We start from the raw sequence: 16,902 nt of genomic DNA on the forward strand, positions 1-16,902 counted from the left end.
CGCCCCAGCCCCGCCCCCCCCGGGACCCCCATTCTAGCCCCTTGTCCCCCACTGTCTCAGCCACCTTCCCCCCCCCGCCCCAGCCATTGCCCCCCCCCAGACCCCCATCGTGTCCCCATCCTCCCACCACTGCCCCTCCCCCGCCATGTCCCCAGGCCCATGCTCCCCCTCACAGCCCCCCCATTCCGCCCCCAGCCCCTCCATCATGTCCCCACCCCCTTCCCACTCACCCCAGTCCCCTCCCCTCCCCCAGCCTCCCCCCCCGCCCCGCTCCCAGCCTTGTCCCAGATTCCTCCTCCAGCTCGGGGGGAACTGGCACCATCACGGGGGGGGGGGGGACACACGGACGGACGGACACCGGGCGCGGGGACCCTCGGGGACACGGCACAGAGCGGTGGCCTCGTTGTACAAAAACATTTGAGAGGTTTTTTTATTGTTGTTTTTTTTAAAAACACTTAAAAACGCTGTAACAGCCCTGGGGGTGACGGGGCCGGGGGGGCAGAGCGGCGACCAAACCGGGGGGCGCTGGCATGTCCCCCCCCACCCCCGCAGCAGCCCCCGCGGGGGCGCTCTGGGAAGGAGCGGAGGCTGCCGGGGGGGTTGGGGTCCCCTCGCCCCCCCAGGCAGGGAGACACGTTCCTCCCTCCCCAAAGCATCCTGGAGCAGCACGTCAGTTTGCACTGTTTATTTACAGTTCTCATACCAAAAATAGGGACGTGTGATGTAACCCCCCCCCACCCCCCCCGAGATCCCCCCTTTCCCCTCGCCGTGGTGCCGTGTCCCCTCTCGGGCCATGTCCCCTTTTGGGGAGCCCTGTCCACGCTGCCCCACGAGTGGGCAGGGGCTGGAGCCAGGTCCTGGGGCGCGGGGTTGCACGCTCCGATCCCTCCCCGGCTGTTGGTAAAAAATCGCGGCCCCCCCCCCCCCCCTCCAAAAAAAAAAAAAAAGAGGTAAAAAGTCACGGGGGGAGGGTGGGTACAGACCCACGGCCACCACAGTGGGAGCTGGGGTGTCCCCCACGGCTCCTGGAGGGGACCGCGCTCTCCTTCCCATCCTGGCGATGGCTTTGTCCCAGCGTGGCAGGGTCGGTGGGCACCACGGCGTCCCCAAAGCGTCCCTTTTTCTTTTGGGGGGGTGGGGGGTGGGGAGTGGGGGGGGCAGAGCCCTCAGTCACTGTCCGAGCCCACGGCGGAGGAGCCTTTTCTTTTCCGCTTGGCGGGTTTGGGCTTGGTGTCTTCCTCCTCCTGTGCCGGGAGAGGGGCAAGTGGGGGGTCACCGCCGCCGGGGGGGGACCCCGCTCCTGCCTGAGCCTCCTCGAGGTGCGGCTGCGGCCAGGGGGCTGCGGGGTGCCGGGGGGGAACCGGGGGGGCTTACCGAGGCGCTGCTGGAAGCCGATTCCTCCTCGTTGTTGGCCGGCTGCGCCGCGTTCTTGCGGCTGCGCGGGCTGGAGAGGGTGGCTTTTCGACGGCTTTTGGGGGGTTTGGTGGAGGAGTCTTCATACTCCTCGGCCAGGGAGAAGAGGTCGCTGAACCTGGAAGGAAGCAGGGGGTGGGGGGGCAGGGTGGGGGTGGCAGGCTCTGTCAGGGCACCCCCATCGTGGTCCTGAGGCCACCCGGCGCTGGACAGGGCAGGATTGACTCACTTCATCTTGTGGGCTTCGTCGCAGCTGGCCTGGACGTGCTGCAGCGCCTGCAGGATCGGAGTTTGGCTGAAAACTGTTGAGGAACCAGAAGAAACGAGGGTCAGAGACCTGACAGCATGTGCCTCCCACCCCCCGCGGCAGTGGACACCCCCCCGCCCCCATCCAGAGCTTCTTATTCAGGCTGCTTTGCAAGGGGCTCCCAGTATGTGGGAGCATCCCGGTTCCCACGCGCGCCCGCGGGATGCGGCGGCTGCACGGTGGTACCCACAGTTCTGTTTGGTGTTGGTCAGGTTGAGGCGGAGGTTGTCCAGGTGCTCCAGGATCTGCTCCAGGGTCAGCTGGGCCAGTTTGCTGCTGGAGCTGCGCAGGCTGAGGGCAGAGGAGCAGCACCCGTTACTGAGCACCCTGCTCCTCCTGCCCACCCCCAGCCAGTCCCCCCCCAAAGACAGGCTGCACCCCGCTTGTGGGGGGACCGAGCACCACGGCCCTGCAGCAGCACCCCCAACCCCCCCAAAAAATGTGGGGTGCAGACAACCCTGCCCCAGGGTGCCCCCCACACCCAGAGCAGGGGGGGGCAGGGATGGATCCTGTGCTGCCCCTCATTTTCTGGCTCTGGCACACGCGGGGTCTGTGTGTGCTGCTCCGGCTCAGGGATTAAGGGGATAAATCCTGCTGAGGGTGCTGGCTGCCTCCATCCCCGCCAGCTCTGGGGAGCACTAAGCACCCCGCGCTGAGCCTCGGCCGCAGGATGGTGCACGGTGCCAGCACCCGGGGTGCTGCCAACAGCCAGGGCTCAGCTGGCTGCCCGCTAATTAGCGGGGATCAGACCTGGACACGCCTGGGATCCCGGAACGGAACCACAGGGAAAACAGCCGCGTTGTTCGGCTGCGGAAGGCCGTTAACGTGGAGGAACAGACGAAGCCTCAGACTCCCCAGTCACCACTTTGGGGACCTGGTGGGGACCCAGAGGTGGCCTTGGCGTGCAACCGGCACCAGCAGCACCAGCACGATCCCGGTGCTGGCAAAGCTCCTGGCAAGGCCCCGTGCGAGCCGGCCGTGCCCCGGGTGCTGGGTGGGGGTCCCTGGGGACCCGCTGCGGTGGGAGCGCGGTGCTGCTCTGCTTTCCCACGACACTAGATGTCCTTCCTACTCCAGCAAAGGGCCGCAGGCACCCAGCCGGCAAGGGGACCCCGCCGCAGCGGGCTGGGGGCTGCTGGAGCAGCCCACCCTCCTCTGCTCCAAACCCAGACCCCGGCCGAGGGGCTGCCGGTGGCGGGGGTCGCGCCCGCGCTGCCGGGACCCAGCACGGTGCAGGCAGCGGCACCAGGAGCCTCTCGCCCTGGCAGGCGTCGAGGGCTGACGCTGCCTCGCAGCCCGATGTTGGTCCTTGAGGCTGGAGCGAGGGCTGGGAAAGAGCCGAAAGCGCCCCCGCCCCGCGCCGAGGGACATTCTGGGGTCGGGGGAGGGGGCATCTCAGGTGTCACCGTGGCCAGGAGCCGGCGCAGCGGTGCAGGAGCAGCTGCAGCATCCCGGTGCTGCTCTCCCGTTCCCCCAGCCCGCCACAGTCAGGTCCAGCTGCCTCCTCCCGCACCCAGAGCTCTGCCCGGGGAGGGGGGCCGGGAACAAGCCCCCTGCCCCCTCCCTCCAAAGGCAGAGAGCAGGAATCTTGCCCCCGGGAGCCAGGATTTAACCTCCGCAGGCTCCGGCTTAGCTCGGCTGCATCCTTTAGTCCCACTGCACCGGGGGACCCCGACCCCATCCACCCCAGAGGCAGCAGCATCCCAGCGGGGACGAAGCCAGCCCCAGCTGGCGGGCTATTTGCACCAAAAGACGCTCCGGCAACACCCAGCCGTGCCGGGGCGGGCACCGCGGTGCTGAGCAGAGGGGGCTGCCCGGCCAGCGCGCGGCAGAGGAGCACCAAGGCTGCTGACAGCGCTTCCCCGCACCGCTCGGGTCACGGGCTCGGGATAAAAGGGTCCTGGCTGGCTGGGGGGCAGCGGCACCGTCCCAGCCTCAAGGAGACAACGGCGTCACCGGCAGGATGGGCTGGCATGCCCACGCTGCGCTCACCGCACGTGGCACCGCGGCTGCCCACACACGGGGCAGCCCGTCCCTCGGCTGCCGGGCTGGGGGGTGCTGTGCCCCCCCCCGGTCCCTCACCTTTGGCGTTTGCGTGGTAAGCTGTTGTTCTTGATCAGCAGCGACTTGATGTGCTCGGCCAGGAGGTCGTCGTGTTTGATGCACCAGTGCCGCAGGATACTGGTGGTGAACTGGTCATCTGGGTGGCAGGGCCGGCTCAGCACCATCTTCACCATCTCCTCGCTGGGCCTGTGGCAAACGGGGACGGGCACGTGAAGGGGACGAGTGGCCTGTACCCCAGTCAGCTGGGGTCCTCTCTTCTGCCACTGCTGCCCACTTGACCCTGATGGGACACTTTGGACCTGGATGTGACCAGCCCGTGGAGCTGCCGTGCTGAGAGGGACCTGGCACAGCCCGGACTGGGATCGAGCTCCCCCAAACGCCGCTCGGGACCCCCACGCTCGGTGGCAGCCCCAGTGGCGCTGGCTCCCGGGCTCAGGGGATGACGGGCACCGTTCACAACCCTCTGCTTCCCTGGGGTGGCTGGCAAGGAATCCTGGGGACCAGCTGCCACCCAGCTTCCTGCCCAGCCCATGTCACCCGTCGGTCCTGCCAGCCCCACGCCCTCCCCGCCGTGGGACAAGTGCCACCACACGCTCGCAGCCTGCGCTTGCCCCTGCACTCTCCGTCACCATGGGCTTTTCACCAACGCCATTTAGAGCTGGGATTAATTAGCCGGCCTCGTGCTAATTAATTCACTGCAATAATGAAAACAAATCAAGGGCGGCGGGATGTGCCCAGTGCCCCCCGCGCAGGCAGAGGCAGCGCAGATCAACGCCGAGGTGGCTCCTGCTCTCCATGAAGCGGTGGCCTCCAGGATGGGCCAGGTGACAAACGGCCCTGTTGGCCCTCGGGCTGAGAGCGCCGGTGCTCGGCAAGTGGTGCTGCCAAAGCTGAGGCACGGCAGGGAGCCGCCGCCACCTTCGGCAAGGGCACTCCGCCTGGGGTCCTGCCTGGGGTCCTGTCACACGTGCCCACCCCTCGCTGTCCCCAGGGGCTCTAGGGCAGGACACGCGCCCCAGGGAGCTGCAGAGCACCAGCGAGAGCCCTTTGCCCCACGCTTCGCATCTCCAGTGGCCCAAGCCGGAGCAGGTGGTGTCCCCTTGTCCTTGCCATGCTGATAGTGCTCCAGAAAGCCACCAGCCGTGGTGTGCCAGGGGCCACAGAACCCTCCACAGAGCATTGCGCTGCCCTGTGCCCCTGCGGCACTTACTTCTCTCGCCTCAGCTGCAGCAGCAGGCAGGATAACGCCTCCGGATGGTCTGCAAAGGAAAGGACACGCTCAGCACGGGAGCTCCTGGCCACCACGGCCCGGGCCGTGCCTCTCCCACACAGGGGACCACTCACCTTTGTATTTGAGGTGCTGCAGGATGGGGATGATGGTCTCCAGAGGAATGCTGTGTGCAAGGAAGAGCTGCCAGGTGCAGTACTGCTCAAAGGTCTCCCAGTCCAGGCTTTGAACTAGAAGGAAGTAGAGGATGGTGAGGAGAGCCCCGCGCGGTGCCCAGAGAACGGCAGGGACTTGCCGGAGCCACCGCAGACAGCTCTGCATGGCCCCGCTGCTCCTGCCCGCCGTCCCCCCCGTGCCTCCATCCCGGGGCGGGGTGCCGTGCCTGAAGCCCCGCGGCGTGTCAGGGTTTGCACCGTGCCAGGGCAGCTGTGGGAGCAGCACAGGCAGCCCCGTGCGTGCCCAGGCCAAGTGGGGGCTTGGGGACCTGGCAGGTGGCACCGGGGTAGCGGGTGGCAGAGCTGCAAAGTCATGAAAGCAGCTGCTCGGGGCTCAGAGGAAGAGAATTAACAAGGCTCTTTAATTAATGGGCTTAGACCGCTGCTTGCAGCTTGTGTAACACCAAAGCTGGATCCAGGCAGCCATCGGATCAGGGCGATGGGGCTTCTCTCGAGAAACACTTGCCGGTCCCCGTGCACCGAGCCCTCCGCACCAGCTCTGCCCTAAACCACCCCGGCCCAGAGGGCTGCAGCCCGGGCCAGCTCCGACGGCGGAGCAGGAGCCACAGGGCACGCGTGGGTGAAACGCAGCGCTGGCTGGGGACCGAAAGGGTTTTTCTACCATGTGAGAGGCAGCGGCTTGCGGAGATGCGAGCTGAAGCCCCATGAAAAAGCCGCATGAGGAACTGGGTCACCCACTGGTGATGCTGGGGGGACTGTGGCCCTGGCAAAGGGCTGGTGGCCCTCTGAGAGGCTTGTTCTGTTAGTTCAGGGTGGTCCAAGGGACAGACCAAACAACAGCGAGGGCCTTTTTGCTCTCGGGGTGTCACAGTCAACAGAAAACCAAAGGGAAATCCCGGCTCCAACTTTTCCGACCGCCCTTTTGCCACCACCTCCCAGCTGCCCTCACCCTGGGAAGAGGTTACTGCTGTCCCCAGAAAGGCCTGGCACCCCCCGATCAGCTGCTGCACTGCGGGGAACTGCCAACCGTGCCGCACCAGCCACGGCTTTGCGCCGCGACGAGATCGCGTCCCCAGAGACGCAGCAGCTGGGACCACGTGGAGAGGCTGCGGAGCTGGGGGACATTGGAGCTGGGTGACGTTCTGGAACCTTCCTCTTTATTTATTTTTTTTTCCCCCTCTCTGCCTGGGCAGGTTGCTGATGTGTGGAGCCCCATCGCACAGCCAGCCCAGCAAAGCCCATTAGAGCTCACAGCTTGGACCACACTGCTAAATCCAACAATCCGGTTTAGGGCACCGATCCTTTAAGCAGCAGCAATAATACCACGAGGAAATCCAGACCTCGGCAAAACACGGAGAGCCCAGGAGCCTCTCTCGGGCGTCGCATGAGCAGCCGGCTTCTTGCAGGGCTCTCTCCTGCAGTGGCGCGGCCACGTGCGGCATCGCTGACCTAGCACAGCTTGACACAGGCTACAGCCCCCTCGATCGCCAAGGGCAAAACCGTGACAACAGCTGCAGCCTTCTCCCTTTCCAGGGATTTGGGGGTCTCTCTGCAAAACGGGGGCCTGATGGGCAGGAAGGCTTGGGGATGCCCGGGAACCGCTCCCTGCTTTCACCCCCACCCTCCCCTGCAGGTGTGCTACTCACTCAGGATGTTCAGCACCGAGTCCTTCCGAAACATGACGAGGTTCCCCATCATCACGTGGCACACCAGCTCCTGCAACTGGGTGGCAGAGAAAAGGGGGTGAGTGGGATGCTGGGGCTCTGCAGAAGCCCTCTCACGCAGGCGACCACCGGCAGGCCCGGCGAGCAAGCACAGAAGCTGTCGCTCTGCCGACATCAGGCATCCCTGCAAGAGCAGAGATCCAGCGGGGAGTCTCAGAAACACCGTGGGCTGCAGGTGGCTCATAAATCAGAGCTGGGTTAAGCAGCACCAGGGACCAGCAGAGGCAAAGAAGTAAGGAGAGGTTAATGGTTTCACACACCCACCCCCAGGCTGGGGAGCAAGTGTCAGACAGGACAGCCAGCAGCTCCCGCAGGCTGGGCCAGGGCGGGTGGGATGGGGACCCGCTCCTCGTGCTCCTGGCACCCCCAGACCCAGGCTTCTGCTGCTGGATGCACAAAGCCCACCCAGGGGCTGGCAGCGGGGAGGGCTTGGCAGCCTGCTGCGAAAGCTCCGACAACCCCAGCCCTCTCTGCTGGGGGCCCTGGGTGGTCCCTGGTCTGCAGGATGGGAGCTGACACTACCCAGACGCGTGGTGCTTCCTGCAGTGACTCACCCCCTTCATCCCTGGGAGAGGTGGACGCAGGGGGCCGGGATGCACGGGGAGCCTTCCCAGGCTGTACCGGAGCAGGGATGGGAGCTGGGGAGCACCATTCCCTGCTTTTGGCTCTCATCTGCCTTCCCCCCTGCTCCTGGGTCCAGCCTGCTCGGGGTGCTGGGGGCACGCCGAGCTGCCCCACGGCTCCGCTCGCAGACCCCAGGCGGGACGGGCGCGGGGGCCACCCAGCCAGAGCATCGTGGGGAAACAGATGAAGAATAACAGGAAGGAACGAAGGAATTGGCGAAGGGAGGGGAGAGGAAACGCTACGGGCCTCTGCTGGGAAAAACAAAACTTCTGCATTTGAGCAGGGGGCAGAGCCCAGGAGCAGGAGTGAGCACAGGGTTGAGCTGGGGGCGGGGGGGGGGTCAGGGCATCGTGACTCAAACCTTTCCTGTACCCAGCTTCAGCTCCAGCCTGCCAAGCAAAACTTGCTGGCGAGGCGTTTTGGCCCCTGCGTAGCTGGGAAAAGCAGGACCGGCCGGGAATGGTGTATAAATAGGGCGAGTTAAAGGGTTATCGGCAGATCACGCTCCAGACGAGCCCAGACAGCAGAAACACGCAGTGCAGCATTCCTGCCCGTGCCCAGCTCCCCCCCCCCAGCTTTCACCCTGACTATTTTTGGGTTGCTCATGGCAACTCGGTGTGACTACGGTGAAAGGTTCCTTCCAGGAGGGTCTAACGAGGGCTTGGCCTTCCACCCCTCAGCCGGCAGCGGATCTCCCACCAGGATGGGGAGAGGTGGGCGCCCGCCGGCCGCAGGGGACGCGCTGCCTGCGCCTACACACGTGCCCCTCGTGCCACCGCTCGTGGCTTTGCATCTCCCCAGCCGCACTAAGCACCTCCCTGGCAATGGGATTATTGATAATTATTATTATTATTATCGACTGCCTGCCGCAGCACTGGCCATGGCAGTGCTTTTTTCCAGCGCCTGCGAAGCCGGACCCGTCTCCCTCGGGACGCCGCTCGGCGGGCAGGGAGATCCCTGGAAAGCAGCAGCGCGGGTTCAGCCTTCTCAAGAGAACCCAGAGGGAACTTAAGGGATCCCTTCTCAAGCAGCAGCTCATGGGAAAGAGATGCCTGGAGGTTTGGGGGCTCCTCGCAAAGCCCCGTGCCTCAACCCAAGCACGGGGGCAAGGACAGGACTAAACATTCCGCCCTGCATCCCCTGCGGATGAGCCAATTCAGGTTTAAACTCCCCGGGAGCGGAGGAGACGGAGAGCTGCCACCTCGGGGATGTGCTGCCTCCTCCCACCTTTGCCACCGGTCCCCTCCTTACCTGGAATGAGTCTATGACAGCTACAATCATGTTGAGCAGCTCGCCACTTCGCAGGGTCTCGTCTGGGAACTGGAAGAGCACAAAAGCAAGGCAGGGCTCAGGAAAGGGCATGAGGGAGAGGCCGGTCGAAAGCTCCCATCGCCGCAGCCGAGGCAAACCCCCTCCTCGGCTCACGGACACGCACACGTTCCTCCTTGTGAGGGGCAGCATCGCCCTGCCTGGACCAGGACCAGGACCAGCACGGCTTCCTAAAGGTGGTGGGGAAGTGGCTGCAGGAAGAGGGGAAAAGGAGCCAAGGAAGTGCAGGAGGGTTGATGGGCTGGTTTCTGTGCGCAGCCTGCAGCGGGCAGGATCAGGGCAAGGGCTGCAAGGCAGCTCGCTGCTCCGGCATCAGCACATGCGTGAGATGCAGCTGGCACCAAGCACCCAGACCCGGCAGAGCCGCGCCAGGAGCCCGGCTGCTTCCCTGGTGGGTGGCAGAGGTCAGCCAGACCCCAGCAGTTCACGTTCCCCCTTTTTCCCCATCCTTGCTAGCTTCGCTCGCTGCTCCTGGGCCTCGTGTGTTACACAGCGCTACGAGGAAATAATAATAATAATAAAAAAGTAACACATGGGGCAAAAGGCCAGGAAAACTGGCGGCAGCGAGCTACGGCTGCACTGTTGGGCTCTGGCTGTCCCGATGGGCAGCTCTCAGGACATTCACTTTAACATTCTGCCTGACGGGAGCTGGTCACTGTGCCCACAGGGGCAGCAACAGCCTGACGCCACTTTGGGGAGCAAGGTTGAACCCCCAGGACCAGGGAGGGGATCCGGCTGCTGCTCTGCACCAGGATCCTGCCTGGAGCAGGCACCACGCTGTGGCAAGGTGCGGTGCCTGCTCTTGTGCAGGTTTTTCTCCCCTCTCCAGGCTGTTGCCGTGCCCCTTTCTCCACCGAAGCCCCTGGGAAGCACTCCTGAGGAACGGGGCTGGACGGCCTCAACACCCAGCAGATGTTCCCGCTGAACCAGCCAGAAAGGAGGGAGGAGTGGGGCCAGCTCATTCCTCCCAGGGAATGAGAAAGTACAGGCAGAACTGTGACCCCTACGTCTATGCGGAGTGCACGATGTTACCCTGCCCCTCTCCAAGCCCCAGCACCGCTCCCTGAAGCCGGGCGATCGCTGGAAGCAGCCTCCACCCTGCAATGTCAGAGAGGAGGCTGCAGCCCGCGTTGGGCAGCGAGCATCCCGGGAACAGCGGGCAGCCCGTGTGAACCGGAGCGAGCCGTGACCCATCCCTTGCAGAAGCCCGGCTCCCCGTCCCAACCGCGCTCTCTGCTCAGTCCCGCTGGCTCCACCTCAGCACCGCACACTGAAAGCATGAAAACCTCATGCAAAACCCTGGGGTTCGGGGCAGGCAGCAGAGCTCGTTCCCAGCACTGCTTCCCCCCCCCCGGCTTCGACACGTCTGCTCGGAGCCTTCGCCTGCTGCTCGCCAGAAGAAAAGCAGCCAAGAGCAAAAACCCCTTTAAGCAGGGAGCACGCAGTGTGGTGCTGGGAGCCGGGCACGCGCGTGAGCCCAGTGCGGGGCAGCCAGGTTAGCACCTCGCCACCCGCGTCAGGCTTCAACGGGGCCACGAGCAGGCAGGACGGCAGCTGAACGTCGATGGCGACGGCGGCACGCTGACCCCCGTCGAGTCAGGCTGGGGGTGGATGGAGACTGTGTTGGGCTCAGCCTGACAGATCTTTTTTTTCCAGGCTCTACGTTTTCTCTGCTGCAGCATACCAGCCCCGAAGCTCAGCAGCAAGGCAGCCCAGCCCCCAGCCAGCCCGCAGGAGGGCGAGGGGATGCCCCGTGCGTCTGAACCGCGGTCCCTGGCGCCTGGCAGGGGCCTTACCTCCGTGTAAATGGAGGGGGTGAGGTAGCAGAGCAGCCGTACATCGTCCTCCTGGCAGGCCTTCATGTCCATCATCAGACAAGTGTGCAGGTCCCCCAGCTGCGTGGCCTGGGCAAAGGACTCGTACAGGTTCATCTTCCCCGCTGCGGCTTTGCTAGAAGGAGACGTGCCCAGGTGAGCCGGCAGCCGGCCAGCCCCGTGCCGCAGCGGGATGGTGGTACGACGCCGAGCTGTCTCTCGGAGGCAGCGCGAGCCAAGTCGGAGCTCAGACGCTTCTCCGCAATCCCCGCTGGCCTACCTGGCTTTTAAATAGTACAAGAGGTGGTAGCCGATCTTGGGTTGCTTCTGATAGAGCTCTGACAGGAGATCCAGCAGCAGCGAGAAGCCGCTGTTATCCTCCTGCATCTGGCAGAGGTTCCTTGGGGAGGAGAGGACAGGGAGACAGCGATGTTACCCGGGATGCCGCACACCAGCTCCTCCGCTAACGACGAGCACCAGCAGCTTGCAGGGAAACCCAGCTTGTGGTGCTGGGTGGTGGCACCCTCTGGGCTGGCCACAGTGGCCACCTCTCCCACCCCAGCCGCAGAGGACGGCAGGGCGTGCAGCAGCTGAGGGGTCAGGAGCCGGCAAACTTCAGTTACCCAGGGATCCCAGGCTTCCACAAATGAGCCGTGATTTTCCTGTATTTTAAGTCTTTCTACTAAACAAAACACAAAACCACCAGCTCCTCCGATTCTGGGATCAGCCCTAGGGCAAGCAGGGGTGTGCAGAATTAGACCCACAGGGTTCACACCCATGGGTGGTCGGGAAGCAGACAAGCAAGCCCTAATTAAATTCTTAAACATTTCAGAACAGACATACCTAAATATTAGGTAGAGGGGCTTCCCCACCGACTCCTCCAGAGACCTGCGGGACAAACGCGACAGTCAGAGCTCTGTGAGCACCCACCCTCTGCGTCTCCCCAACAAGGACTGGGAAAAATCCCTGGACCTCGCTCGCTGCGGTCCTGGGGCCACCAAGGGTTAGTTCTAGCTAACGAGGCAGGAACGGTCCCGCTAACAAAGCCCAGCAGCTCTGACTCCGTGCCCAATATAAAATCCCAGAAAAAGAGCGTAGGGTGCTGGTTTGTGTGAGCACAGCAGGGACCGGAGTATTTTGGATGTCGCGTGCCCCAGTCAGCCAGCCAGAAGCCACCAGAGCATCACCTAAACCGAGTGCGGACACAAGCACCAGCCGGTTTTGCCTGCGCTTGTGGGGAGGGGGAGGATGGTCTCTTTTGAGCCCCTGGATGTGACAACTCTTGAGCAGCTCCACGCTGACCGCTTGTGAACCCTGGATTGCTTTGCAAGGGAAGCTGCTGGCTTCAGCACAGCCTTCCGAAAACGGCGACTATTTTACTGGGAAAAGCCCAAGTCCCAGTGTGAAAGGACGAGACACAAAAAAAAAAAAATAAAAAAAAAGATCCTTACTCCTCTGTGATTTCTTCAGGCAAAACCTCACCACGGAAATGAGCCTTAAATAGCTCCTGGAGGCAGGATGCGAGCACCGAGAGCTGCTCCGAGTCAAAGTCCTCCTGGTAGAGAGAAAGGAAGGAATGAGAGGAGCAAGCGCAAGCTCGAGCCCTGCCTGCCCAGCACAGGTACAGCCGAAGGGGTCCCAGCAGAGTCACTGCTGCAGGGGACAGACCCCCAGCTGCTCGGGAGCCGTTTTGCTGCTGTATTGCAGCACCAGGGGCTGCCCATCAGCAAGACAAGCCTCTAACTGGTGCCCAGCTCTGAAGAGCACTCCGCAATCACACCGTGGGACACTTATCCTCTAATGGCTAGTCATTTACCGAGCTCAGCTCTCCCTCTGCAATCAGGGACCGAGGTAACGAGGACCTAGACCCCGACAAGCCCCTTCCTCCTGTTCCTACAGAGGCGAGAAGCTGCACTCATACTCCACAAGGCCACTTGACTCTCGAGGGGGCTGATTAGAGGCAGGGGATGCAACCCCGCTCCGAACGCTCGGCTCCTGGAAAACACCCGCAGCTCTTTCGCTGGGCAGGGTTTGCTGCAGCCTCTCCTGAGCACAAAGCTCAGGGCCGAAAGCAACGGAGTAGACCCAAGTATCAGCTGCATTTTCTAAACCCAATTTTAGAGAGAGAAACTGCTCAAGATGTTTCTCAAAAAAATACTATCACTTCCAAAGTCTGTGAACATGGGCAGGGGGGAAATAATATTTTGCTAGTGAGAATTTGGTTTTACTAGACAACAAAAATAATCCAAGATGTCCTCTAGAAGTTCCTGGCAGATCCCAGGCGCACGCAGAACCCCCCGAAGCAGCCGCGTGGGGTCAAAGATGTGAGCACGCCTCACCCCGCGTCCCGTCTGACAGCGTTTGTGGGGGGACGTTCGGGCGCAGGGTGTGAGGAAACAGCAGGGACGGAGCGACCTTCCCCTGCTAGAGCCCTGCCGCAAGCAGCGCTCGGGGCTGTTTAACAGCCGCCGCTATTCCTGCGTCGTGCCATTTTTGGGGGGCAGCCCACCGCACCCCAGCTGCTCTGGTTTTACAGGCAGGCAGCAGCGCTGCTCCCCGGGTCTGTGCCATTACCTCCAGGACTTGATCCACGATTTCCTGCATGACCTCACACTGAGCTTCCGTATCGCTGGAGCACAAAAACAAGAGGAAATCCAAGTTATATAGGAAGATACCGAGAGCAGGGACAAGGGGGCTTTGTGCTGAGCTGGCTCGGCTCGGGAGCACCCCCCAGGACCTGAGGGCAGGGAAGGTTCTGCTTTGTGCTGGTGCCAGGCTCAGGGGAAGGCACGGCTCAGCAGCTCATGCTGCAGGCACCCAGCCCTGGAAGAACACGCTGCGCAATGCTACAGCACCTACTTACAAAAGTGCCCGAGGTTGTCTGCAGCAAGACAAATTAAATGACTAAAAGCGTTAGATTAAATGAACTTGAAGCCATAAAGACATAAATTACGTTCAATCAGTCTACTATGCCAAGGTCTGCAAAGCAAGAGCTTTTTCTTAACCTTCTCTAGAGGGATTTAATTCCAAGGTCACTGAAAATCAGAAGTGGAGGTGGAGAAGTCCAGAGAACATGCAGACGCAGGTACACCTCTCCCTGTGGGGAACGTGCCCCATGCAGAGATGTACTGAAACTGCCAGGCAGCAACGGCCCCAAAAGCCCACGCGGGCTCCCCTCATCGATCCACCAGCGGAGAAGGATGAAACTTGAAGCTTTTGCCTTCCTGTCCCTGATCCAGAGAAATGCTGTAGCCCCCAGCAAACTGCTGGTGTGTCCTGGTCTGAGCCTGCTCCGAGGACAAATTACAGGGCTCTTAACCCAACACCTTTCAAAACCACCGGGACTGGACATTTCCCACAGGAATGGTGCAGGAGGACCTCTCTGTGTTAAAGGCGGACAAGCCAGGAGACTGCATGAGCCTTGCTCTGGAGCAAGCAGCATTGTACAACAGCACTGAAAGGTCTCGTGTGTCGTTGCCCTGAAGAGATCAACATGAAATCCAACAGGATCAAACGATACCAACCTTCCCTTCTGCAGCTGCAGGACTTTATCCTTCAGTGACTCATCCAGCTGGTCCAGGAACGGTGTGATATCCACAGGCTCCTCCACAATGGTTTCTTTGATCGGATGAAACCTGAACTCCCTCTTCTTCCCTGCAACAAAGGAAGCAACAGTGGAATAATCTATTTTCCCAACAGCTACGTCTAAGAAGCACTGGAGGCAACCTCTGTCCTAGCAGCGGGAGTTGTGTGGGGCTGCGGGGACAGTCACCAGCCCGGGACAAGCGGCGTGCCCCCAGCCTCAGATCTTGCCTTCACCCTTTGGAGATGTGTCCAGGTCACAGCGAGTAGGAAGGTGGGGTGGGATCCAAATGCAGGGGGTGTCTGGGACGGTGGCTCCCGTTCAGTGCAACCTCCAACCCTGATGCCTCGCCTGTCCTTCAACACGCTCCACAAACTTCGCTAGCCCACAGGTCTCTCTCTACTCCCGGCACAAACGCTCGTGCTCAGGACTCTGGGACTGAGATACCCCAAGTGCTTTTCCACACCTTCGTCCTCCAGGCTCATTCCAGGCCACAAAAATGAACCGCAGCAGAGTCCAGTAGCGCCACGGTCAAGGCAGAAGCCCTCACAAAGCAGCTGCCACGAAGGGACGGGGCAAGGTGGCCGATCCCCTTTGCAAAAATCCTCTCTCGCACATGGCTTTCAAGCCTGTCCCTCTCGGGGGGCTCTAAGCAGCTGGCAGAACTCAGTGGGACTCCTGAAGACAGTGCTACAGCACAGTGTCACATCCCCTGCTCCATCCTGGGCCTGTGCCCCCTCCCCTGCCGCAGGGATAACCCTCCAGCACAGCAGGCAGCCCACCAGTCCCACCAGCACGGCCAGGAACAGCCCGAGATGCCTCTGGCTCCAGAGAGTGAGCAGAGGCAATTCTGGCCTCATGTAGGCTTCTCAGCCCCATGGCTTCGAGAAGGAGCGAGTGTAATGAAAACCGTGTGGCTGAGCAATTAGAAGCCCAAGCCTCATTAGCAGCTGCCCGAGAACAGAGACACCCTGTTCCCAAACCAACCAGCCGGCACGGTATCTGCCACAGGGATGCCCAAGCATGTAGCGCAGCGGGGCTGGGGGCTAATCAGACACCTGGAGAGGACACACGGGTGGAGAAAGCGCCACGCTCGAAGGCTCTGAGCTCTGGGGAAGGAGGTGAAGCCCAGCAGCCTTTCCCTTTGAGCACACATCTCTATCAGGTCTACCGAGCCTGCCCATCAGGGCCAGGGAAGCAGCCGAGCATCGCCCTCACCACCCTGTCCCGCAGAGGGAAACCTGGATCTCGGGAAGGGGGTCCTGCCTGGAGCACCACAATTACTGCTGCTGGTGGGAGAGGGGCTTTGAGGGAACCATGCTTGCAGAAGTCTGCCTGGGGAGTCCTCCATCACGAAGGGAAGGTGCCCGTGAGCCAGCAGGGAAACGCTCTCCGGCACAGAGGCCAACGGCACCGTGTCCCGCTGCGGTGAGGCAGGAGCGCTGGAGAGCACCAGCTGGCTGGCTGCACTCCTCACCTTTGCTGTTCAAGTCGTCTTCATCGTCACTGAACGCGGCCTCGGCGTTGTCATAGCAACTGTCATCCTTTTCTGACATATGATTGTCCATCTCCATGGAAACGGGTTCCTCAATCTTGACTGCAGGAGCGTAGGGAAGAGGTGAGGTTGGGCTGGCTGGGCTGGCAGCCCGGGGCAGGGTGCATCCTGCCCACGGGCGGCAAAGAAATAAGTGTGTTTTGCAAACGGACGGATCCGGCCAAGCGCCGGACCCTGGGCAGCTGGGGAAGGGCGCTCCCGGTGACTTGAGCCATCCCCAGCCAGCGCCGAGCACGGCGGGAGCGGGTTGTTCTCCAGCTCAGCTGCCCAGCACCCTTCAGTGCTGAGCCCCAGCCCCTGAGCAGAGCAGCCCCCCCCAGTTGCCAGCTCAGCGAGGCCAGGAGGCTCAGGGCAGCAGGTCTGGGGGCTGGGGGGGTCCCCCCTCACCCGGCGCAGCCCCTCCAGCAGGAAAACCGGACAGGCTTACACGTACAGCCCCCCAGCAGGTCTGGCAAAGCGGCAGCGCTCTCCTGTTAAATAGGGCTTGGAAATGCTTGCTCTTTGTTTAACCTAATTATGTTAATCAATTAGCCTACAGAGAAGAAAGGCTAAGTAGCCCCCACGGAGCAGAGAGAGGAAGGGGTAGCGTGCATCTTTAGCGTGCAGCAGGGCTGAGGTGAAGGGAGACCGCAACCATCCACCACGAGGAGCAGCCGGAGCCCCCCTCTCCCCGAGTCGCGGTGGGAGCCCCCGAAGGCTGCAGGGCAGCCGGGGAAAGCGCCAGCACCACCGCCGGGAAGGCAGCACCCACCACGGGCTCCCTCCGCACGCACCCTGCTCCCTACCTTCGATGGGGGGTGAGGGCGAACTGCAGAACTCCGGGAATTTCTCCCTCAACATGGCACGGAGCTCTTTGTCCAGCTTGGGGTTGTCGAAGAGAGGGGCCAGATGTCTGTGTTGGGGGGGTAGGAAGGGAAAGGGATGAGAAAGAGCCGGGCTGCAGCGCTCTGCTGCGTAACTTCACCCCAGCAGATGTGCAAGGGGATCCCCCCCTTACGTCAGGGCTCTGGTTTGTTAAGGACCACAAGCTACGAGGTCCCACGTTCCGTCCTGCAGCTCAGCTGAGGCCCCCTCCCTTCGCCACC

The 16,902-nt window shown here is 62.3% G+C and overlaps 1 protein-coding gene across 1 annotated transcript in view; it reads right to left on the minus strand.

The window, feature by feature from the left end:
- Positions 1-414: 414 nt before the first annotated feature.
- Positions 415-16,902, minus strand: part of INTS3 (integrator complex subunit 3) — a 43,172-nt gene continuing 26,684 nt past the window's right edge. Inside the window, exons 14-30 of the mRNA XM_080368716.1 lie at positions 16,603-16,709; positions 15,740-15,859; positions 14,204-14,333; positions 13,254-13,308; positions 12,131-12,234; positions 11,523-11,567; positions 10,960-11,079; positions 10,662-10,815; positions 8,788-8,856; positions 6,835-6,910; positions 5,129-5,242; positions 4,995-5,043; positions 3,803-3,970; positions 1,911-2,011; positions 1,643-1,715; positions 1,375-1,531; positions 415-1,244 (exon numbers count right to left, since the gene is read on the minus strand). Of these exons, the coding sequence (XP_080224842.1) occupies positions 1,167-1,244; positions 1,375-1,531; positions 1,643-1,715; positions 1,911-2,011; positions 3,803-3,970; positions 4,995-5,043; positions 5,129-5,242; positions 6,835-6,910; positions 8,788-8,856; positions 10,662-10,815; positions 10,960-11,079; positions 11,523-11,567; positions 12,131-12,234; positions 13,254-13,308; positions 14,204-14,333; positions 15,740-15,859; positions 16,603-16,709 (1,720 nt within the window). The 3' untranslated portion in view covers positions 415-1,166. The remainder of the gene's footprint in view (positions 1,245-1,374; positions 1,532-1,642; positions 1,716-1,910; positions 2,012-3,802; positions 3,971-4,994; positions 5,044-5,128; positions 5,243-6,834; positions 6,911-8,787; positions 8,857-10,661; positions 10,816-10,959; positions 11,080-11,522; positions 11,568-12,130; positions 12,235-13,253; positions 13,309-14,203; positions 14,334-15,739; positions 15,860-16,602; positions 16,710-16,902) is intronic.

Source organism: Falco punctatus (assembly GCF_963210335.1).
Source record: "Falco punctatus genome assembly, chromosome: 18".
NCBI lineage: Eukaryota > Metazoa > Chordata > Aves > Falconiformes > Falconidae > Falco > Falco punctatus.